This window comes from Labeo rohita, unplaced genomic scaffold, assembly GCF_022985175.1.
Source record: "Labeo rohita strain BAU-BD-2019 unplaced genomic scaffold, IGBB_LRoh.1.0 scaffold_455, whole genome shotgun sequence".
NCBI classification, from domain to species: domain Eukaryota; kingdom Metazoa; phylum Chordata; class Actinopteri; order Cypriniformes; family Cyprinidae; genus Labeo; species Labeo rohita.
In genome coordinates this window covers 24,188-49,982 of record NW_026129374.1, presented here as the reverse complement: position 1 = coordinate 49,982, position 25,795 = coordinate 24,188, and the positions used below count along the sequence as shown (strand labels likewise).

Here is a 25,795-nt window from a genome sequence, read left to right as displayed (position 1 = left end):
ATTGCTGAAGCTTTGTATTCCATCAGAAGGCACTCGACATAATGAATGTAATAAAACATGGAGAGATTTGAACTTCAGAGTTCAATTGATAAAGGAAAATACAGATGGCAAATGGACAGAAAAGCAGGATCTTTTATCTAAAAGACATATAAACAAAGCCTTCAAACTGAATCTGTACAATAATAACACTGAAAGACAGATACATTTTAAAAGCCATTAAACCACTAAATCAAACATGAAAGACTACATTGCATGTATATTACAAAAAAATAAAGAAAGAAAGAAGGAAAGCTTGCTGTACTGAATCTAATGTGAGCATCATCATTATTTATGACAAACACTTACATTTAATACTTGAATATATTGAATATATATTGAATATATGAGCATTTAAAAATGAGCCACATCAATACCAGCAGATGAATATAAAAATAAGCCTGTAAAAATAAGATTATTAAATGATAAATGTAAAATAGTTGTATGAGAAATTACATCATTTAGGTTTCTGATGTGTGAATATGTGCTTGATCTTGTTCAGCTCTTCTGGATCTGATGTCATAAACCAGAAGAATGACAGTAGCCACACCCACTAGAGCAGAGAGGACCAATCGGATCACAGCTTCAGTAGAACCACAACAGTGGACAGAGTCTGAGGAATAAAAACATTGAGATCAGCTCAGTCAATAAACATTAATATGAGTGCCGACATCAACTAATATCAGTTCTGCCGTACCTGAACATGTGTGACAGATGCTGATGTCCAGATGTTGAGTCTGGTTGCTGATGGGATTGTTTATCACGCAGCTGTAGGTGTTTTTATCATGATATTTCACCTCTAGAGGTAGAGAGAGACGGATGCTGAGATCAGACACACTGATGCTGGACAATAAACTGTTTCCTTTGTGCCAGGAGAGAGTCACATTACCCACATTCACCACTGAACACACCAATGAACAATATGATAATGATGAACATTTTGAAGAGTTACTGCTGATGACAGGAACAGGGAGATGAGCTGAAAACATGAGAGAATCAAGTTAAATGAGGATGAATGAAAATATTTCAGCAGATGAGGAAGAAATATTGAGAGGAAGCAATACTGATCAAAAGTACATAATTTAAAAACAAAGTTAAATATAAACCTGAACAAAAGCTATTAAAGCTTTCAAATCACTTAATGTTGGTTGATGAAGCTTCACTAAAATATTTTTTTGAACGTGAAATTAATAATATTCTGCAGCAGTACAAAGACAAAAGATGAGAAGAGAAACAGATAAATGGAACAATAAATAAATAATAATAATAATAATAATAACAATAAAAGAATGTTTAATGTCAGACTTAAACTAATTCTGTTGGGTTTCATAATTAATAATTATTTAGATTTTTTTAATACATAACTATTAATTGAGTTTAGACCTGAATTCAAACTTGATCTGACAGTAAAATCACAGTTCAATATGAGAATAACAGTGAATGTTAATACTCTCTGATTAATTTAACCAGTAATTTATTACGCTACCAGAACAGAAACAACTCAAACCATAAAAGCACATTTCAAACTCACCAACCAGATGCAACAAACTGTAATGCCACGCCAGCAGAGGGAGCCATCTCCCGAGTACTGACTGCGCGCTCCCTCTGCTGCTTCTACTGTCACTTCCTGTTTGGCAGTATTTAAGGACTCACCATGTGCTCACTCACTGCGAAGTATTGCCAGTTTACCTGCCTTACCGAGCGTTTTCTGATTATCTTGTTTTGCTTACACGTGTATGATTCTGCCTTGTTTTCTGACTGCCGTTTTCTTGGATTTCCCCTATTGGATTGTTTGCCTGTGTGGACTGCTTATACGGTTTGACTATTCTGCCTGGTTTATCACTACGTTTACGGATTACCCCTGGACTGTTGTAAGATTGGACTGCTTTCTGGTTATTGACCCACTGCCTGGCTACACGTGTATGTTTTCTGTTGTTTGCAATAAACTTCCGCAAATGGATTCTAACGCCGCCTCAGCGTCATCGTTACAGAATACTTCGCCTACCATGAATCCAGCGGAGGTCTCCAACTTGCAAGCAGCATTCGCTTACCAGAGCGAGTTGTTAAAGAGTTATCAGGAGCAACACGCTAAGCTACAATCAGTCAACGAACACCTGACGCACTACGTACGATCTCTGCCTCCTCCCACGCCTTCAACGGTAAGCTTCGCTCTTCCTAACAAGTTTGACGGTACGGCTGAACAATGCAAGGGTTTTGTTCGTCAAGTGAAGCTGTATTTCGAATATCAACAAGACCGTTTTGAATCAGAGGAGAAGAGATGTGCGTTCCTGATGACTCTGCTTACAGGAAGAGCTTTAGACTGGGCTTCAGCTGTATGGGATGCCGACCCTCAATTCAAGCAATCTGTTGAGTATTTCCTGCTACAGATTCGAGAAGTGTTCGAATATCCCGCAGGGGGCAGGGATGTTTCGACACAACTCATTCACGCTAAACAGGGTAACCGTACAGCAGCTGAGTATGCTATCGAGTTTCGTACTCTGGCGGCTCAGAGTGGATGGAATGATGTTTCTCTCAAAGCTATCTTCTACAACAGCTTACATATCGATCTGCAAACCGAACTGGCCTGCCGACGAGAGAGTTCGTCATTTTCTGAACTCATCAACCTCGCTATCAAGATCGACAATCTCATGAGGCAGTCACCTAAGCAACGCTCAAGCAAAAGCAACCGGCATATGTCATCAACCTGTGATCCTGCAACGGAACAAACACCGTCCGAAACCATGCAACTCAACGCTTCACGGTTGACTGAAGAGGAACGGATTAGACGTCGTCTAAACCATCTGTGTTTTTACTGCGGTGGACCAGGCCACCGTAGTAATGGATGTTCCCTCAAGTCCAAGAATTCATCAGGGGTAAATATCAAAGATCTCACATCATTGCAGTACAAATCTCTGACATTGCCGGTTACCATAAGAACTGATACTCTCACTCTTGATCTTACAGCGATGATCGACTCTGGGGCAGCACTGAATCTCATAAACAAGGACATCGTCAAGAAATATAACATCCCGATTCAACCATGCATACCACCCATCCAAATCAAAGCCATCAACGACACTCTCATCGACCACGGCATCCACCATCAAACCAGAACCGTAAAATTACAGATTGGATTACTTCATCAGGAGAGTATCACTTTATACGTGGTCGATTCACCCAAGTACGAGGTCATCCTTGGATTCCCCTGGCTCTCCATTCATGATCCTGACATCTCCTGGTTCCAGGGGGAGCTGACTCACTGGTCACGATTCTGCATGGAGAACTGTCTTCTCGCTCAACCACAACCATGTCTCACCACAAGCATCGAGAGCCCCGACTCCCAGGTAAAGATCACCATTCCCAGTCATTATCAGGATTTATCTGAGGTCTTCAGCAAGACTAAAGCCACCCAGCTACCTCCACACCGTCCCTGGGACTGTGCAATCGATCTGCTGCCTAACGCCATGCCGCCCAAAAGTAAAGTTTACCTGTTGTCTCGGATGGAGGACCAAGCTATGGAGGATTACATTGAGGAGGCACTTGAATCAGGCTTCATCCGGGTATCTACATCCCCTGCTGCAGCGGGGTTTTTCTTCGTGAGCAAGAAGGATGGTGGGTTGAGACCCTGCATTGATTATAGAGGACTTAACAATGTCACAGTCAAGTTCCGGTATCCTCTGCCTCTAGTCCCCCCGGCTCTAGAACAACTACGGGAAGCCACCATTTACTCTAAACCTGACTTACGAAGTGCCTACAACCTCATCAGGATCAAGGAGGGGGACGAATGGAAGACTGCATTCCTCACCACTAGGGGGCACTACGAATACCAGGTGATGCCGTATGGGTTAGCCAACGCCCCAGCTGTCTTCCAGTCCTTCATAAACGAAATACTTAAGGACTTTATGAACAAATTCGTAATCGCCTACATTGACGACATCCTCATCTTTTCCAAGTCAGAAGCAGAACACATCTCCCATGTACGTGCTGTACTATCTCGCCTTCTGGAACATCAACTATACGTCAAAGCGGAAAAGTGTGAGTTTCATGTCCACCAGACATCCTTCCTCGGATATCAAGTCAGCCACCAGGGGGTCAAAATGGATCCGAGTAAAATCCAGGCAGTCACGGAATGGCCTCAACCATCAACCGTCAAGGAGTTACAAAGATTCCTGGGCTTTGCCAACTTCTATCGCCGATTCATCCGTAATTATAGTACCATTGCTGCTCCTCTAACTTCTCTGCTAAAGAACAAACCCAAAAAGCTCTGTTGGACCGAAGGCGCAGAACGTGCATTCACTACCCTCAAGGCAAGCTTCACTACCGCCCCTATCTTGAAACATCCTGATCCGGAGCTACCATTCGTCGTGGAGGTGGATGCATCGGACTGCGGTATCGGAGCCGTTCTGTCTCAACGTCACGGTCAGCCAGGCAAACTTCATCCCTGCGCCTTCTATTCCAGAAAACTCACCAGTGCAGAACGGAATTATGACGTGGGTAACAAGGAACTACTATCCATGAAGGCAGCTATTGAGGAGTGGCGACACTGGCTTGAGGGCGCCAAACACCCGTTTCAAGTTATCACAGATCACAAGAATCTTGAATATATCAAGGGTGCTAAGAGACTAAATCCACGCCAGGCACGTTGGGCCCTCTTCTTCACTCGTTTCAACTTCACAGTCACTTATCGACCAGGAAGTAAAAATAGCAAGGCAGACGCTCTCTCCCGGCAACATGATCCACACACAGATCTCCTTCCACCAGAACCCATTCTTCCACCCACTGTCATACTAGCTCCCATCTCATGGGACATTATGGAGGAGATTCAGCGAAGGCACGAGCAGGAGCCTCCACCACCACAATGTCCACCCAATAAGCTCTATGTACCACAAGACATGCGTCAGCAAGTTCTGCAATGGGTCCATACCTCGCTTAGTGCAGGACACCCTGGTATATCTCGTACTTTACACCTTCACTCACTCATTCCTCTACAGGCCTCACCCCCTTTCAGTGTGTCCTGGGGTTTCAGCCCCCCATGTTCCCGTGGTCTGGTGAACCCTCTTCGGTACCGGCTGTCGATGATTGGATTAAGCGTAGTGAGAGGGTGTGGGACAGTGCCCATGTGCGCCTCCAGCGGGCCGTAAGGAATCAGGAAATTCAGGCCAACAGGCGCCGCCTTCCGCACCCTCCCTTCCAACCTGGACAGCGGGTCTGGCTCTCAACACGGGACATCAAGCTGCGGCTGCCCAGCAGGAAGCTCAGCCCAAGGTATGTTGGACCATTTAAAATTCTCAAACGAATAAATGAAGTTACATACCAGCTTGAGCTTCCTCCTAACTATCGCATCTCTCCCTCCTTCCATGTGTCGCTCCTCAAACCGGTCCACCCGGAGGCTGACCCCGGCCAGATGGCCCCAGAACCGCCGCCACCCTTGGATGTGGACGGCTCACCTGCTTACAAGGTGAAGGAGTTGTTGGACTCTCGGCGCAGAGGGGGTCAGCTCCAATATTTGGTGGACTGGGAGGGCTATGGTCCTGAGGAGAGGTCATGGGTAGCCGCCAACGACATACTGGATCCGTCCCTCACAGAGGAGTTCCACCGAGCCAGACCCGACCGTCCAGCACCACGACCACGAGGACGACCTCGCCGAGCTCCAGGAGTCGCTCCTAGAGGGAGGGGTACTGTAATGCCACGCCAGCAGAGGGAGCCATCTCCCGAGTACTGACTGCACGCTCCCTCTGCTGCTTCTACTGTCACTTCCTGTTTGGCAGTATTTAAGGACTCACCATGTGCTCACTCACTGCGAAGTATTGCCAGTTTACCTGCCTTACCGAGCGTTTTCTGATTATCTTGTTTTGCTTACACGTGTATGATTCTGCCTTGTTTTCTGACTGCCGTTTTCTTGGATTTCCCCTATTGGATTGTTTGCCTGTGTGGACTGCTTATACGGTTTGACTATTCTGCCTGGTTTATCACTACGTTTACGGATTACCCCTGGACTTTTGTAAGATTGGACTGCTTTCTGGTTATTGACCCACTGCCTGGCTACACGTGTATGTTTTCTGTTGTTTGCAATAAACTTCCGCAAATGGATTCTAACGCCGCCTCAGCGTCATCGTTACACAAACACAAACAGAACAAAAAATAATTTGAGAAATATGTTCTTCAATGGTTTCAGTCCACAGTTAAACTCTTCCAACTGGTTTAATAATGAAATGACAGATGCGCTAATGTGAGAGCATGTATTTAGTAATGTGAATCTCCACCTACATCTAAAATAACTGCACATCTTTGACAGTGTTTGCTGATTTTTTTTTTTTCTTAACAGATTTTATTTTTTTTTAACTCTGAAGTGTCACTTTGAGCCCCAAGCTGCAACTTTCTGTAGATCTTGATTGATGGTTTTATTTTTAAAAGTGTCTTGTAAAGCTGAGAAGTCAAAAATGTTACTTTTGTGTTACATTTAAATCTTGTCATGAGATCCTGCAAGATTTCAACCAGCGTTATCTAGATCATTGGCATTTTATTATATATTTGTACTAATATTTTAAGCTAGTTATTATTTTTTTATATTCCATTTTCATTTAGTTGAAATTTAGTAATTCTGTTGTATGTTTTTTGTAATCTTTAGTAGCTATTGTTTTTTTTTTTTTTATAGGCCATGTGTAGCTTTCATTCATGTTTATTTCAGTTTTAGTTATTTTAATACATAATAAGCAATAATACAACTAAGCAGAAACAATCAGAGAAGTAGGAGATGCATTTTATCCTAAGACTGTACAATCTGATCACATCTTCAGTAAGACCGTCAACATCAATAATATCAGTGCTGCTGTACCTGAACATGTGTGACAGAGTTTGCTGATGTCCAGATGTTGAGTCTGGTTGCTGATGGGATTGTTGATCACACAGCTGTAGGTGTTTTTATCCTGATATTCCACCTCCAGAGGTAGAGAGAGACTGATGCTGAGATCAGACACACTGATGTTGGACAATAAACTGTTTCCTTTGTACCAGGAGAGAGTCACATCACTCACATTCACCACTGAACACACCAATGAACAATATGATGATGATGAAGAACAGTTTGAAGAGTTGCTGCTGATGACAAGAACAGGCAGACGAGCTGAAAACATGAGAGAATAAAGATAGTTAAGGATGAATGAATATATTTAAGCTTAAGGAAAAAACACTGAGAGGAACCAAGGCTGATCAAAAGAAGAGCATTTACCTGGATGCTATTTTGAACTGATTAGTTACTTTAAGAATAAACAACATCCACTAAATGATAAGATACTTTAATGCTGTGTTAAAAGAAGTCGTTGCACAATATTTGTGAAATCAGACATGAAAGAAGCAAAATGACATGAAAAGAAGCAAAATGCTGTGTGGTTTAAACAGCTGAAGCCAGTATTTAACTCACCATAGACAGTGAGAATGTAATCAATCTCTAAATAGAAGATCTGTAGTTTATAACGTCCAGCATGTTCCATTGTGATGTTTGTGATGATCAGAGATCCAGTTAGTTTGTCCAACTTCAGTCTGTTTCTGAATCTCCCGTCAACAACATCATTATATACAGTCATGCTGTCGGTCCGTTTATTGATTGCAGCTATTAAAGTGTTTGCACGTCCAAAACTCCACTGTATCACATCATCGTCCACCATTTCAGTATAAGAGTTCAGTGTGATTGAATCTCCCTCCATCACTTCTTCAACAAACACACCTGAAGAACAGAGTTTCTCTTGAGACTCCCCTGCTTTGCAGCAAAGTTAATGATATGCTAAAGCCTGGGATTGTTTGCAAGGTAGTTTGTGACTTAACACAGGTGATTTCAAGCCGTGTTTTTGAGAATCTGACAATTTTTTTCACTGCCGTTTTAAAGAGAAAATACTCAACAGTGGTGTTGATTTATGAATTTGCACATGGTTTGTCTTAAATCGTATTGAAAATGCTGCATAGACATATAAACAACATAAAAAAAAATGTTTTTCGCCACAGAGGGTCTGTAATCTTCTGCTAGCATGTTGTTCTTTCCTAGCTTAATGGGCTATACTAGCTTAAAACATCCACCGTTATGTTATTGCATAACATTGCATTGCATACAGCAACTTGTGCAATCTCTCGCAGCCCTGGACTCTGCTGGTGAGTGTTTTCTGGACAAAACCAAACTAAAATTAATTTGCCCACCCTTAGAATTTTAAAACAGTACTGGCCTGTAACAGTGAATGTTGATCCTCTCTGACTAATTTTACCAGTAATTTGTTATGTGGTACTAGAACAGAATTAAGCAACTGAAGCCATAAAAACACATTTCAAACTCACCATCCAGATGCCAGAAACACAAACAGAACAACATAGTTGAAAACATCTTTCAAACTGTTTTCAGTCCAGAAATCATGAGGAGACAAACTCTTCAAAACTGGTTCAGTAATAAATTGACAGCTGAGCTGATGTGAAGCTGCTCTGTAGTATAGTGAAGTGAAACTCCACCTTCATCTAAAATAACTGCATATCTTTAAGTGTTAATGCATGTACCATTTAGGACTTTGTTTTGGCAATATTTTTCACACTCAGAACATTGTCACTTTCAGCTCCAGTAGGCCTCAACTTCCTGTACGTCAATGGTGTCATTTTCAACAGTAATAAACTGACGTACTGTATAACATGTGAAAAGTGTCTTAAAGAAGCTGTCTGTTCTTGTCATGAGACCCTGAGAATGGCACCTCAGTTGAACTCGAATTTCAGACACTATTGTGTCCAAAAAAGGGCAATTCTGTGTACACAATTAAAAAGTGCCACTTTTGTGAAGAAATTCTTTAGTGAGAAAACAAATAACACCCAGCTGAACAGCAAAAGTAATCAGACAGAACTAGTGGAATCAGTGACAGAGGATACTGAGCAAATCACTCCTGATAACATGCCGATGGTGCGCAGATGAAACACAGACACAAATCAGACTACAGACTTTATTTTTGACTGTCAGAGGAAATGGGGGCCAATAGGTTGTGTTTACGTTCTCAAAGTATATTATTATTATTATTATTATGTCTCCCAAATCAGCATTTTCTCAGGTTAAAGGAGACACTAGAAGTTATTATTGTGGATAGAAAATTAAAAATAAAACTAATGAGCATAATAATAATGTAAACATTTACAAATTATGTTTTAGTAATGTAAATATTTATAGGTGGTGCACTGCAAAACTATTAAACATATAGTTAGTATTCCAGGAGGCACTTGACATAATAAATACAATAAAACATGGAGAGATTCTTGAACCTCAGAGTGAGAAAACTTTATTGATAAACTGGATTTCTGAAAAAATCAGAGTCTGAAAATGCAAGGAGAGAGTGCTTATGAGTGCTTAGAGCTTCAGTATCAGAGATGTCTGATATATATACAATAATATGAACAACACTACACTACCTTTAAATGTGATTTGGGGTGATTTTGAAAGTCTCCAATTAAATAAGTTAAAAGGATAGCATGTTAGCCTATATAAACTAATCTAACATAAGCAATGGAATATTTGTTAATCATCAGTATTTATTATGACAAGCACTCACATTTATGTTTAAGCGTTAATGAGAGAACACATTGCTGTTTGTTTTTCAAATCATCTTCTGGAGTGGAAATGAGCCACCTAAAATAAACATATACCAGTATGTGAATATACAAAACAATTACAAATATGGAGATTAATAAATGATTATAAGAAATTACATCATCAACCTGATGTGTGAATATGTGCTTGATCTTTTCTGAATCTGATGTCATAAACCAGAAGAATGACAGTAGCCACGCCCACCAGAGCAGAGAGGACCAATCGGATCACAGCTTCAGTAGAACCACAACAGTGGACAGAGTCTGAGGAATAAAAACATCAAACTGAGATCAGCTCAGTCAGTAAACATTAACATCAGCGCCTACATCAACTAATATCAGTGCTGCCGTACCTGAACATGTGTGACAGAGTTTGCTGATGTCCAGAAGTTGAGTCTGGTTGCTGATGAGATGAGATCCTGATGATGATGATGTACAGTCTGTGCTGATGACAGAAACAGGCAGCTGAGCTGAAAACATGAGAAAACAAAGATAAATAAGGGATTGACAAAGATATTCAAGCAGATGAGGAAGAAACACTGAGAGGAACATGACTGATGTAACGCCACGCCAGCAGAGGGAGCCCTCAGCCACTGACTGACTGTTGATGCTCCCTCTGCTGCCTCGTTGGTAACTTCCTGTTTGGTGGCCATAAAAGGAGGCCATTACCAAACAGGCGCTGCAAAGTATTGTTTTGCTCTAGCGGACTTTACCAAGTGTTTTTCCTGTTTTCATTGCCCTGTTTTTGATTTTCTCTGTTTGGTTTCTTGTCATTGTTTTCTTTTGTTTTTGCCACTGTTTTGTCTGTTCATTGCCGTATTTTTTGCCAAGTTTCACAGCCCTGTTCATTTGTCACTTTGGACTGCTCTCTCTGGTTTTTGGACTCGATATTGTTTTGCCTTCGTCACTCTGTTTGTCTGGATCCTGACCCTGCCTGTCTGACTACGATCCGTAAATAAAGCTCGCACTTGGACCTTAGACGCTTCCTACGAGTCCCCATTACAACTGATCAAAAATAGAGCTTTTAAAAACAATCTGACATACAGAGCAAAGAAAGTTATATTTAATCTATATTTAAAAATGTAACAATAAATCAACATTTAAATGATAATGATTTCATTTAAATTTACTTTAAATATAACCGATCAAACGAAAATGTAAATCACCTTTAACAGTGAAAATATAACTCTTTCTCACATTGTTGGTCTGTACTTCAAAAACTCCGGTGTGTTCAGTTCTCATGTTTGTGATGGTCAGAGATCCAGTTTGATTGTCCAGCTTCAGTCTGTCTCTGAATCTCCCATCAAGAACATCATCATATACAGTGAATCTGTTGGTCCGTTTATTGATTTCAGCTAGTAAAGCATTTTCAGGTACAAACCTCCACTGAATCACATTAACCATCATTTCAGTATGACCAGGGCTTAAAGTGAACTGATATCCCTCCATCAGTGATATTTCATCTACATCTCCAGTCATGCATGAAGAACAATCTGAAACAGATCACAAATTAAGACTTTTAAATACTTTAAAATCGTTTACTAGAGTAAACAGCTTGAAATTAACATTAGAAAAAAAAAAAAAAAAAAAATATAAAAAAATCACATGTGTGGATTAAGAATTTAATCTTTGTGGTGAATAGAATACGTAACAGGAGAAATTAACAGTTAACTCACGTTGTACAGTGAGAATGAAACTCTTTCTCAAACAGTAGGTCTGTAGTTCATAAACTCCAGTGTGTTCAGGTCTGGTGTTTGTGATGGTCAAAGATCCAGTTTGATTGTCCAGCATCAGTCTGTCTCTGAATCTCCCATTAGGAACAAAATTTACAGTGATACTTCCATCCGTTATACAAATTTTAGCTATGCTTTTATATCCAAACATCCATTGAATCACATCATCGTCCATCCTTTTATGAAGACCAGTGTATAGAGTGACTGAATCTCCCTCCATCACTGATATTGACTCACCAAACACACCTGAAGAACAAACAGAAAAAGATTAAGACTTACATAACTTGATGGTTTACTAAATAGTTAGTTAGTAGAAATTTACATTTCAAATGAATAATTTTCCCATTGACAAACTGATTTGAGCTTCACACAACATCATACACAGAAAACACTTTTACTTCAAATGAGAAACACATCATGACTGAAACTAAAGCTGCTTCTGTTTGAGCTCCAGTGTTTTATATGAAGGACATTTAGAAAATAAATTCTTAAATAAATAAAAAGCACATTTCAAGCTCACCAACAAGATGCCACAAACACAAGCAGAACCAAATTATGTGAAACATCTTCAAAGGTTTCAGTCCACAAACATGAAAAGACAAACTCTTCAAAACTGGTTCAGTAATAAAATGACAGATGAGCTGATGTGAAGCTGCTCTGTAGTAAATCAAGAGAAACTCTACTGTCAGTCTGTTTATTCTGTTTATTGTGTGTTAATGTACCTGACCATCAGCAGCTTTTTTTTTTTTTTTTTTTTTGTTATTTGTCAATTATTTCAATTTGTCAATTATTATTGCAGTTTTCTGCTTCTGTCAACCGCAACTTCCTGTTTTCACAGTTATGTTCATTTTTTTTAAATTTTGTTTTCTTTGTCTGCTCAACCCAGTCTCATGGCAGTTTGTGACATAGTCATGAAATCTATTGATTCATGTTCATGGACAAGAATTTCCCTTTTTTGTGTCACTCAGCACGACTCTCGATCTAATGTATTTCAATAATAGGAAGTATCTTTTGTGCCTGAAGCATGTTTTTCTTCTGGCACTCAGGAGCACAGAAGCTGTGTTTTTTTTTTTTTTTTTTTTTTTCTCGTTGTAATTATTTTTTTAAACTTTAAGCGCTACATTACTCAACTGGTAATCAGGAGATCCTATCCTTGTTTTTTTTTTTTTTTTTATTATTATTATTGCTTTATATTCAGTAGGCTTTAACCATTGAAAACCATAATCAGCAGTTCCTTCCAGCCAAAATTTAGTAAATGTATTCTCCCAGATAATTAACGAGACAGATCATCGCTTCTAAATGTAGCTGTTTCTTTTCTGACAAACACTGTTTTTTCATGGGTTTGGTGTGTCAAATCTAATATTATATTCTTCCCATGAGACGTATCGACCGTTACTGTAGATAAATGACTATGTGCAATCCAGTTAGCAGTGTTGGGGAAAGTTACTTTTAAAAGTAATGCATTACAATTTTACGTTACTCCCTGAAAAAGTAACTAATTACATTACTTAGTTACTTTTTATGGAAAGTAATGCATTACGTTACTTTTGCATTACTTTAAATCTGTACAGGGCTTGCTTCTTTGTTTTTAATATAAAACAATTCTAATGTAAAAGCCTTTTACACCAAAAGTGAAATTAATTCACCTCAGGCTGAAAGAAAAGTGAGTGTGAGTGAGATGAATTAATGCATGTTCACATTTAGCCCAGAAACAGTAACATCATGTTTACTCCAAATTTCCAGACAGGAGACTTGTCAATCAATAAATGGGGAAAAAAGTAACTGACGTTACTTATTTGAAAAAGTAACTCAGATATTTTCTTAGAAATTCAAAAGTAATGCGTTACTTTACTAGTTACTTGGAAAAAAAAAGTAATATTATTACGTAACTCGCATTACTTGTAACACTGCCAGTTAGTTAAAATATATTCAGGATGTGTTTAGAAGCTATGCTCATATAGATACAGAGTCAAAAGAGGATCCAGAATATTTAAAGCAAAAATTCAGAGAAGTATGCAATCCAGAGACAAATGATGGAGAGAAATTTGTTTAACACCAGAAATAAAAAAATTAGGAGAAACCATGGAGGCTTACATGAGTTTGCTAAGAAATAAAGCAAAAACATGTCACTTTGATGCACTCGCAGATTAATTAATCAGAGACAAACTTGTGTGTGGCATAGACAATGAGACCGTGAAAAGAATGTTGCTCAGAGGAAGTATTTTAACTATTGCAAAAGCAATTAAAATTTGCCAAAACGGTAAATTAACTGAGCAGCACTCAAAGGTGCTGGCTGCACCATGCAGTGGGCCTAAGATCGTTGATGCAGTCCACTATAATGCAAAAGGTAGAAAAACCATTGTGCACCGGCACCTCGACAAAGAACATTGTTAACCCTTTCACTGGTAAGGTTAAAATATTCTAGCTGACCCCCTAGAGTGAGTTTTTTTTAGGCGACCGTTGTTTTAGAACGTTTGCCCTTACTGTTTCCATGGCGACACGTCATGCTTGTCACGTGACACACCACAGCCACAATAACACTGTATGACAGATGGATCGCTTTTTTTTTTTTTTTTTTCTGTTTTATTCAAAATATTCACGCACTTGCTTATCATGTACAATCTGATATTCCCAACCCAGGCTCATTAGAAATACCTGCCTCTACATGCATTTCTGCAACACTGTAATCATGTACCTTACTGCACGTTTCGCAGCAGTTTCAAAGTGAAATGTCCAGAGAGTGGCGCTAAAATATACGTTCAATACGTGACCTTGGTACGTATTGCTGCATTTTTATTATGCTGCTTGAGGTACGTATTGCAGCTGTTCAGAATTCAAATATTGCATTGCTAAAGGTTAATGCTCTGTCTTATTGGAAATATCCCCTACACCAAACCCAACCCAAAACCTAACTGATAGTGTTAACAAAACTGTAAAACTGATTAAAAGTGCACTTTGTGATGCAGCCGTGCTACTTTTATTTCCTCATTTATTTTTGAGCTGTTTTGTCAAACTGTAGTTTCACAGGGTTCGAACCGGAGCTCTTCATTACCCAAGTGCAATGCCGCATCGCGTGAGCTACCGAGCATACTGACTGTGTTAGAAAACTCATGTATATGAAGCTGTATATGTGACGGACGACGTTTTCAAATCAATTTTCAAATCGCACAGGATGTTAAAATTGTTTTAAAAACTCATACTATGTGTGAAAAGGAATAAAAGTTTTACTGCCGTTAGCGTTCATTTTAACTGGAAACTGCAGTGATTCGTACATATAGGTACCTTTTTTTAGGGCGGTAGAAATGTATATAGAGACATGTATTTCCAGTGAGCCTAAGTTGCATATTTCGATTCACAAATATGTGTAAATTAGTGTGTTTTGTCATTTAACCAGTCATTCATTACATGCTACCAGAACAGAAGCAACTGAAGCCATAAAAACACATTTCAGACTCACCAGCCAGATGCCAGAAACATAAACAGAACCAAACTGCCCAAAACATCTTCAACGGTTTTAGTCCACAAATATGACAAGACAAACTCTTCAAAACTGGTTCAGTTTAGCTAATGTAAAGCTGATCTGCATTAAAATGATGTGAAACTCCACCGATATCTAAAATATCTGCACATTTTTAACTGTTAATGCATGTGACCATCTAACACTTTTTTGGCTACTTAATTCACACTCTGAACATTGTCACTTTGAGCTCCAGTTAACTTGTGTTAACTTCCTGCATGTCAGTGGTGTCATTTTTAGCAGAAATAAATCGACCCATAACATGTGAAATGTGTCTTAAAGCAAGAGTTGCAATTTGCCACAAGAACCCTGCTGAGTTGCTCTCCAACAGGAAAATCCAAAAAAGCTGTTTAGTTCTGCTATCTAGAAAAGTAGAGACATGGATGAACACAACTTGTTTAAGCATCTTAGCAACGAATGAAGGTCTTCATCGTCCTCACCATCAGGATCTCATTCCAATCCCATCAGCAACCAGACCAGACATCTTAACATCACTAAACTTCATCACGCATGTTCAGGTACGAGAGCACTGATATTAATGTTTATTGACCGAGTTGATGTAACGGGTCCCGGGCAAGGAGAATCCACTCTGTGTTGTATTCATGTCACTCAATAAAAAACTCCAGACCTCTCACTGCTTGGCACTGTCTTTATTTTCTGCATAAATGGGAAATACGTCGATAACATGAATTCTGTGACTCTCTCCATTAAACAACACCATTTAATGCCTCGATGTACCACGAGACAACTTCACTCAGCTCAGAAGGAAGTGAACTGAGCGAGCGACAAGTATATACTCTTAAATAGATAATACACTTCCTGAACAAATCTTGAAAATCATATACATCTCAGCGCAAAACAAAAAAAATAATATTTACAACAATATCAAAATACTATAACCAAAATAACTTTGTTACACTGATCTCAATTCTCAGTACTTCAACAGTTGCAAGAAGAACAGACTGTTAATGAAAAGTGGCAGTAAGTGAAAGAGGCAGTGAAAACCACATGCCAAGAAGTCTTGGGCTTTAAAATACACAACGACAAGGAATGGCTAGTGACAGAGACACTGAGAGAAAATCAAAAAAGGCAGCAATAATTAATAGTAGAATGAAAGTAACAAAAGCAAAGGTACAAGAGTATGCAGAAGCAAACAAGAACATAAAGTGTTTCAAGATAAATGTAACACAGTTCAGAACTAAGCTGGCTAAGAGAAATGAAATACCAGTAATCAATTTATTTTCACAAAAGAATATTTAAGTAAAGGTCTAAATAAAAGTCATCATGTGCAGTGAAAAAAAAAAAAAAATGCAACATTTTGTTTTAAGACGGGCACTGTGTATGACATCACTAAGATGAGACGCATAATGAGAAAGAGAGCACATGCTTTGCAGATAAATGTTAAATGTTATCGGGTCATTTTTAGCGCGATGATTGGTGATATTGAAGTGGATGATGGCGGATAGTGAACCCCGTAGAATCCAGTATGGTTAATAATTCAGTATTGAAATTTCCCAGATTTGGTGAGTTCAAGATAATATGATGTTCAATTTGTTGGAATTGAGTGTTTGTGTTATATTGATGCTCTGATGTGTTTTTATGTCAGTTCATATGTATTTATGATCAGAGGGTATGTGTTGATGTACTATGTACTAAAAAGAAGTAATGTTATGTACTAAAAGTTCTAACTAGCACAGCATTATTGCACATGTGAATGTCATGTTACATACTGAGTGACAAAAGCACTCCAATTGTATTTTACAACCAGCTGGTTTGAAGTTTGAAAGATTGTTTTACGTTTTATTTTGAGTATTATAGTCATATAAATTGTCTGTGATATTTGTGATCCTGTTTGTATAAACAGGTCAGGTTTTTTGGTGAGTCTGGAAAAAGCTGAGATCTTGAGATGGCGAGCCACCTAGCTAGAGGACCCTAAGAAGAGGAAATTCTGCTATTCATCACCTGATCTGTGCCTTAATTGCTGTTAAAAGCGGAACACATCCTTGTGGTATTTCTCATCAATTACCTCAACACTGAGCACTGAACAGAGCCGTTTGTTGCCTTATTGAACACTGCACTACAGACAACTGCACTACTACTGCACCAAGAGACTTTTACATTCATTGGATTCATCAATTGAATTTAAAGGAACTTTCCTTACACACTTGCATGCATATTTGCTTCATGTACTGAGAACTGTTCACCTACATTGAATTACTGTTGAGTTTTCTGTATTATTGAAGTTAAAGTGTTATTTGTTGAAAACAACCTGATTGTTACAACTATTTCATGTTGTGGGTTATTGGTTCCAATTTAACCAAACAGGAAGAAACATTTTAAACTCCAAAAGGACAAAATACCTACCAGAAGGTAAATACATCAGCATTAAGCTAAAACTGAATTTAAATAATTAAGGAAGGTTAATACATATATCAAATTAAATAATACAGTGAACAGACATAGTATAAATAGACACAGCTACTAAGAAAAAAAAAAATACAGGGTCCATCTCTTAAAGGGAAAGAAAGAGGCAGAGTCTTTGCTTGTTGTTCCCATTTATTGTGCTGTTATTTCATTTCATGATTTAATTCATTCACATTTCTCTGAAAAGTAAACCCAAACATATTGGTAAAAGACATTCTCCGCATCTGTCTGGTCCTTGTGTTAACGTGTTTTGCCTCATTTCTGCCCTCTGTAGCGAACCTGGTCATCTGGCCTATTACTGTGTATTTTCATTCATATTGATACAGAGGAACTGAAGTATCTTTTGCACACTATAAGCGCTACTGGTTACATAAAAGACAGAGATAGTAGAATGATACCAGATGAAGAAGGAGATGGGTGGAGCATTTTGAAGAGCTGCTGAATAGACCACCTCCCACCCACACCAGACATCCTAACAGAGATGGGAGGTAACGAAGTACAAACACTTTGTTACTGTACGTAAGTAGATTTTTCTGGTATCAGTACTTTACTTCACTATTTATTTTTCTGACTACTTTTACTTCTTACATTTTTACATAAATATCTGTACTTTCTACTTCTTACATTTTCAAACCAGGCTCTAGTCTAATTTACTTTAGTTTTAATCAGCATTTGGTGGATCACCATTCGATAATCAATCTTCAATAAATCATGGATCTGTTATAGTGATAGGAATTTCGGATGATTTTACCGACTCGGATCTTTGAGTCTTGTTCAGCAAAATGAACGAATCTTTTTTCGAGTCATTTCGTTCATTTTAGCAAATATAATTAAAATGTTACCTGTTACCTCCCTAACACATCTACTGCTTACACAAACATTGATCACACTACAAACAAGACAAAACTATAATGCTATAAGAAACAGAAAATATTAATTCATTGTTTACCTGGGTCTTTAGTCTATGATTCGCTCACCTCGCCTCTTATCTGACAAGTTTTCGGGTTTGAGTTATCACCTGACAGCCCAATTAGCTAACCAACGCAGTCTGAGCCGGAAAAAGAATTGATTAGGTAATCTCTCCAGTCTTAGGGTTTGAGTCGTTCATCATCACGTGACAGCCCCATAAGATGAACAAACGACTCTAAAAACCCGAAGACTCGAAACAGGTGAACTAATTCCAGTACAGAACCTAATAGGATGTTGCGCATGCGCGACTGAACAAATCACTCCCCGAGACGACTCGTTCGTCCCGAGTCACATTAAAGATTTGTTCAAAATGAACGAATCGTTCAAGAACGACCCATCACTAATCTGTTAGTCTTGACTGGCAAGGCGATTCAGCTTGCGTGCGCTCCGCGTCTCCCTCAAACGGTTTCTGTCAGAGTAATCATTGCAAGTGACTCAAGATGGAGTGTAAACGCCCGGGTGGAGAATAGAGGCAAAACTACTGATCTGTTCAGGACTTAAAGTGCAGGTCAGTTTCAGCTGTAATCAAGCTGCTAAGAATTGCTAGCAGTTTAATGCTTAACTAAGTAAACAAAGACAAAACTACAGCAGTAATACTATAAACGAAACGAAACTAAATTACTGTCACTCAAAACACTCTATGCTAAAGGACATCAGTATTATCTACTGTAAAGTTACAGTAGTAATGTAGCAAACAAATGTTGAAAAATACCGTTTTGTAACACGAGGGAAAAATCCCTGGTTGCTATAGTTAAACCATCTTAGCCACAAATGAACCATGCTTTTGCTACACTAACCATGGTCTAACCATGATATGTGTAGTAAAACTATGGTTGCAGTTAAATTAAAACAGATTTTAATCAGTCTGCCAAAAAACAAACAAACAAACAAACAAAACATAGTTACTATACTTTTACTGTAAAAAAGCATGGTTAATTATGGTAAGAGAAAAATATGACTCATGATAACATGTTCAGTATTAGGATTTTTCTGTAAATATATTGTTGCGATGTATCCCACATGGAAAGAACCTATATGAGGATATATGCGCATATATGAAACCTAAATGCAGTATATATGCACATATATGATAATATGCTGCATATATGCGTATATATGCCACATATAGGCACAATTGAGGTGCATATATGTGCATATACAGGCCATATAGGTCTCCTGTATTGCTTCTTTATATCCACAAAAAAGCCCTATATGAACATACAAGATATGTCTCCTATATAGCTCATGGCAGGATCTATATAGATATATAAATATATAAATTGGCCGTTTTCCTATATTATATGTACATATATGTACATATAATATAGGAAAACGGCCAATTTTATATATGTCACATATATTAAAAACCTATATCAAAACCTATATTAAAACATATATGTTTATATAGGTTATTTCCGTGTGGGATTGTTTATTATTTTTCTTTATTTTCATTATTGTACTAATTTTGACATTTAGGCAATTTAGAAAATATAGTTTTCTTAAATGTACGGTAAAACAAGAACACCTGGTCATAATTAAGTTGGCTTGGGAAAGCCAACTTACTGAAATCCTATTTAAAATTCTTCTTCTTCTTCTTCTTTCTTCTTCTTCTTCTTCTTCTTATTTTTCTGACCGCAAATTTTTTGGACACTAACTCCTCCTAGACCGTTCAAGCTACATACTCCAAACTCGGGTCAGATCTTCATACTGTTCTGACTTAGTGTGCTATATCTTTTCAGACTGGTTTGAGTTACGGTTTTCTTAAAAATTAATATTAAAAATCATAAAAAGTCCCATAGACTTTCATTGACCAAAAGTCCATGTCTGTTTAAACTATGTTTAATGTAAACTGCTAGAAGCCATTGATACTCAATTAAGCTTTAAGCTATCTATGTTCTTTCTAACTAATAACTAATCTATCTATCTATCTATCTATCTATCTATCTATCTATCTTCAAACCTTTATCTATCTATCTATCTATCTATCTATCTATCTTCAAACCTTTATCTATCTATCTATCTATCTATCTATCTATCTTCAAACCTTTATCTATCTATCTATCTATCTATCTATCTATCTATCTATCTATATCTGTCTATCTATGTTAAAATGATGCTAGCAACTTGCTAGTCATGCTAAAATCATGCTAACGACTTGCTAAAATCATGCTAGCGACTTGCTAGTCATGCTAAAATCATGCTAACGACTTGCTAAAATCATGCTAGCGACTTGCTAGTCATGCTAAAATTATGCTAACGACTTGCTAAATTCATGCTAGCGACTTGCTATTCATGTTAAAATCATGCTAGTGACTTGCTAAAATCATGCTAGCGACTTGCAAGTCATGCTAAAATCATGTTGGCGACTTGCTAATCATGCTAAAATCATGCTAGTGACTTGCTAAAATCATGCTAGCGACTTGCAAGTCATGCTAAAATCATGTTGGCGACTTGCTAATCATGCTAAAATCATGCTAGCGACTTGCTAGTCATGCTTTAATCCTGCTAGCGACTTTGCTAGTCATGCTAAAATCATGCTAGCGACTTGCTAATCATGCTAAAGTCGTGCTAATGATTTGCTAGTCATCCTAAAATCATGCTAGCGACTTGCTAGTCATGCTAAAATCATGCTAGTGACTTGCTAGTCATGTTAAAATCATGCTAATGATTTGCTAGTCATGCTAAAATCATACTAACCACTTGCTAAAATCATGCTAGCGACTTGTTAGTCATGCTAAAATTATGCTAGCGACTTGCTAATCATGCTAAAATCATGCTAGCGACTTGCTAGTCATGCTAAAATTATGCTAGCGACTTGCTAATCATGCTAAAGTCGTGCTAATGATTTGCTAGTCATGCTAAAATCATGCTAGCGACTTGCTAATCATGCTAAAGTCGTGCTAATGATTTGCTAGTCATCCTAAAATCATGCTAGCGACTTGCTAGTCATGTTAAAATCATGCTAGTGACTTGCTAGTCATGTTAAAATCATGCTAGCGACTTGCTAGTCATGCTAAAATCATACTAACGACTTGCTAAAATCATGCTAGCGACTTGATAGTCATGTTAAAATCATGCTAGCGACCTGCTAATCATGCTAAAATCATGCTAGGGACTTGCTAGTAATGCTAAAATCATGCTAGTGACTTGCTAAAATCATGCTAGTGACTTGCTAGTCATGTTAAAATCATGCTAGCGACTTGCTAGTCATGTTAAAATCATGCTAGCGACTTGCTAGTCATGTTAAAATCATGCTAGCGACTTGTTAATCATGCTAAAATAATGCTAAAATCATGCTAGCGACTTGCTAGTCATGTTAAAATCATGCTAGCGATTTGCTAGTCATGCTAAAATCATGCTAGCGACTTGCTAATCATGTTAAAATCATGCTAGCGACTTGCTAGTCATGCTAAAATCATGCTAACGAGTTGCTAAAATCATGCTAGCGACTTGCTAGTCATGCTAAAATTATGCTAGCGACTTGCTAATCATGCTAAAATCATGCTAGGGACTTGTTAGTAATGTTAAAATCATGCTAGCGACTTGCTATTCACGCTAAAATCATGCTAGTGACTTGCTAAAATCATACTAGCGACTTGCTAGTCATGCTAAAATCATGTTGGCGACTTGCTAATCATGCTAAAATCATGCTAGCGACTTGCTAGTCATGCTTAAATCCTGCTAGCGACTTTGCTAGTCATGCTAAAATCATGCTAGTGACTTGCTAGTCATGCTAAAATCATGCTAGCGACTTGCTAATCATGCTAAAGTCGTGCTAATGATTTGCTAGTCATCCTAAAATCATGCTAGCGACTTGCTAGTCATGCTAAAATCATGCTAGTGACTTGCTAGTCATGTTAAAATCATGCTAGCAACTTGCTAGTCATGCTAAAATCATACTAACCACTTGCTAAAATCATGCTAGCGACTTGTTAGTCATGTTAAAATCATGCTAGCGACTTGCTAATCATGCTAAAATCATGCTAGGGACTTGCTAGTAATGCTAAAATCATGCTAGTGACTTGCTAAAATCATGCTAGCGACTTGCTAGTCATCCTAGAATCATGTTGGCGACTTGCTAATCATGCTAAAACCATGCTAGCAACATGCTTTCTTTCTAATCTAATGTTTCTAACTAATCTGTCTTTCCTTTCTAACAAATCTTTCTTTTTTCTTTCATTCTAACTAATCTTTCTTTCTTTTTTTCTAACCAGTCTTTCTTCTTTCTTTCTAGCTAATCTTTCTTTTTTCTTTTTCTTTCTTTCTAACTAATCTTTCTTTTCTTTCTTGCTTACTTTTCTTTCTATCTAACTAATCTTTCTTTTTTCTTTTTCTTTCTATCTAACTAATCTTTCTTTTTTCTTTTTTACTTTTCTTTCTTTCTTACTTTTCTTTCTTTCTTACTAATCTTTCTTTTTTCTTTTTTACTTTTCTTTCTTACTTTTCTTTCTTTCTTTTTCTTTCTAACTAATTTTTCTTTTTTTCTTTATTTATATCTATCTAGCCTATCTATCTTCAAACTTCAATCAAACTATCAATCAACTATCAATCAAACTAAAACTATTTCAAACTGAAAACCTTTAAACTTTCTTTAAACTAAAAGCTTTTAAAACTACTTAAAACTTACTGGCTAGGCTTTCTCAAGCCAACTTAAAGTTTGCTAACAAACTTTTTATCTAGTTTGATACTTAAAATTTAACCTAAAATACAATTGTTACTGCAAATAAAATATAATGAGGTGGTTGTTTTGCAACAAGGTGGAGAAAGTTCTGCTCATAACAGTAAATGGCTGATGGGACAAGTGACAGGTAGAAGAAAATTAGTGAAAAAAGCAAACACACACAAAATGAGATCATGGAAAATGAAGAGACTAAAAAGAAAAATGGCAGTTCAAGAGAGGGCCCTTTTCTTATTTTGCACGGCCCCAGCCTAAGGTTTTATACATGTATTTAAATGTGATGGCCATACAAAAAAATAGGGTTGTCCATCGCTTCAGAATTTGTTGTGGGTGTATGGGATGGCCTGGATGAGTGTGAGATTTCCCGGCCTGAAATTTTGTCCCAGTCTGGCCCTGTTCTACATGGTAGATTATGCTAAACATGGTAGTTGTTTAGCCTTGATACATTCATTAGCTAACAAATTTTAAATGTTAGTTATTTTGTATTAATGTGTCAATATGATGTGAGGTTCAGTTACCAGCGTGACACTAAAACAGGTGGTAGTAATGGGTACTTTTTAATTAAGTACATGTCTGAGCCCATACTTCTTTACTTTAACTTAAGTAAAAAAGTGTAGTCGGTACTTCTACTTTTACCAGAGTATTTTTAAACATGAGTATCTGTACTTCTACTTGAGTGAAGGATGTGTGTACTTTTGCCATCTCTACATTCTACCAGCCTCCAGTGACCTACCAATTAATTGCAGTGCTCCAATGAAAGACAAAATTCAATGTGCAATTAATCAGTTACAGAATGGAAAGTCTCCAGGACCAGACAGTATACCAGCAGAGGCACTGAAGGTTGAGCTGGAAGCCAGTTTGGAGCTGCTCCATCCCCTCTTCTGTAAGGCAAGGATGTTTACTATCACTCTTCCTGTTTCTTCTGGCAATAGACTGGATCATGAAGACATCCACAGCCCAGAAGCGAAATGGCATCCAGTGGACATTATGGACACATTTGTATGATCTTGAAGTTGCCGATGACCTGGTCCTTCTCTCTCACACCCAACAATACAGATGTGGACGTGAGAATACGAATTAGCAAAGTAAGAGCAGCTTTCCTCCAAATTGGCATCAACAACAAGATTAGGTTTTTCAACAGTATTAGGGAGCCTGTATTGCTGTATGGATCTGAGACCTGGAGAATCACCAACAGTACAATAAAGAAAATACAGGTTTCTTTAACACTTACCTCAGAAGAATCCTCAAAATATAAATTTATATTATAATATATTATATAACAAAGTATAGTATAATTATTATAATATCTCCCAAATCAGCATTTGCTCAGGTTACAGGAGACACTAGGTGAAGTTTATTACAGTGGATAGAAAAATAAAAAAAGACAACTAATAAGTGTGTTCAGTTGTGGTGTTTATTGAGCACAGCTAGTAAAGTGTTTTCATTTCCAAACCTCCACTGAATCTCATCATCATTCATTATTTCAGTAAGACCAGAGTTTAGAGTGACTGAATCTCCCCCATCACTGACAGCGTCTCCACTTAATCACCAAACACACCTGAAGAACATTTTTTCTTACAGATTAAGCTTTAAACTCATGTGATGTTGATTTGATGTATTTCTATATGAAAATAACAGTGAACGTTAATCCTCTGACTAATTTAACAAGTGATTTTATTACGTAATACCAGAAGTGAAGCAACTGAAGCCATAAAATCAAATTTCAAACTCACCAATCAGACGCTACAAACACAAACAGAACGAAACTAATTTGAGAAACATTTTCTTCATCGGTTCACTGAAAAGCTCACAACAGTGATGCTTAAAATGTCTGAAAACACTCACGACTAAACTGTGTTTATCTGGATGAATCCTCCCCCAACCTCAGTTAGTTTCCGCTCACACGTTCATCTCCTTTAACATCACAAAAATCAACAAGCTTTTGCTGATCTTACATTTTCATATGAATTCTGGTCTTGTGTGAAAACTAATAAAAGAGTGAAATACTGGATTAGAAATCTACTGGTGTTTTATTTAATGTTGTGAGCTGTCAATCATATCTAACCTCTGACTAGGGGTGTGCAATAATGAATGAATGAATGAATGAATAAATAAATAAATAAATAAATAATGGTTTGGTTTTTTGTTTAGATTTTGTAAACAATACATTTGCTAGACTCCTGAAGCATTTCAAATTCTAACTTCTCCATTAAAGTTAAAGTGGTTTATGCGTTCTTTTGGGCATTTTTACCTCTATAAGGGTATTTTATATAGTCTTTTATGTCAAATTCTAATACGTATTAAAAACAAATTACAAAACACTCTATGGCTGTTTTCAATCTAATGAAATCAGTATTAATAAAATCCATCTTTGCACTGCAGATTTGGCACAGAAGCTGCATCTGAAGCGCTATTTAGATGTTTTTACACTGATTGTTTGATGCAGCTCAGAAACAGAACAAAACTAATTTGAGAAACATTTTCTTCATCTCCTTTAACATCATAAAAATCAACAAGCTTTTGCTGATCTTACATTTTCATATGAATTCTGGCCTTGTGTGAAAATTAGGATTAGAAATCAGTATCTACTGGTGTTTTATTTAGTGTTGTGAGCTGTCAATCATATTTGACCTCTGACTAGGGGTGTGCAATGTTGAATGAATAAATAAATAGATAGATAGACAGACAGACAAACAGATAGACAAACAGATAGATAGACAGACTTCTCCATTAAGGTTTACTATTTAGATGTTTTTACACTGATTGTTTGATGCAGCTCAGAAACCGAACAAAACTAAGACCTCTGACTAGGGGTGTGCAATGTTGAATGAATGA

The 25,795-nt window shown here is 37.6% G+C and overlaps 1 protein-coding gene across 2 annotated transcripts; it reads right to left on the bottom strand.

Moving 5' to 3' along the window:
• Window positions 1-24,798, bottom strand: LOC127160784 (carcinoembryonic antigen-related cell adhesion molecule 1-like). 2 transcript variants are annotated; one of them, XM_051103448.1, is made up of 6 exons: window positions 24,694-24,798; window positions 11,316-11,618; window positions 10,806-11,132; window positions 9,993-10,109; window positions 9,769-9,903; window positions 9,469-9,679 (listed from the first exon to the last, which is right to left on the bottom strand). In XM_051103448.1, the coding sequence occupies exons 2-6, from the start codon at window positions 11,590-11,592 to the stop codon at window positions 9,648-9,650; spliced, it is 888 nt and encodes a 295-aa protein (XP_050959405.1). In that variant the 5' UTR covers window positions 11,593-11,618; window positions 24,694-24,798; the 3' UTR covers window positions 9,469-9,647. The 2 variants fall into 2 exon arrangements, with proteins under 2 accessions (XP_050959404.1, XP_050959405.1); XM_051103447.1 differs by lacking the exons at window positions 9,469-9,679; window positions 9,769-9,903; window positions 9,993-10,109; ... (1 more) ...; window positions 11,316-11,618; window positions 24,694-24,798 and adding exons at window positions 1-649; window positions 734-1,015; window positions 6,872-7,159; window positions 7,457-7,759; window positions 8,359-8,446.
• Between the last annotated feature and the right edge of the window lie 997 nt (window positions 24,799-25,795).

Coding starts and splice junctions, on each gene's coding strand:
- LOC127160784 (XM_051103447.1), bottom strand. CDS start 8,404: ATGTTTTCAACTATGTTGTTCTGTTTGTGTTTCTGGCATCTGGATG. Junction 7,760..8,358: donor GTGTTTCTGGCATCTGGATG/GTGAGTTTGAAA, acceptor TCTGTTCTTCAG/GTGTGTTTGTTGAAGAAGTG. Junction 7,160..7,456: donor TTACATTCTCACTGTCTATG/GTGAGTTAAATA, acceptor TCATGTTTTCAG/CTCGTCTGCCTGTTCTTGTC.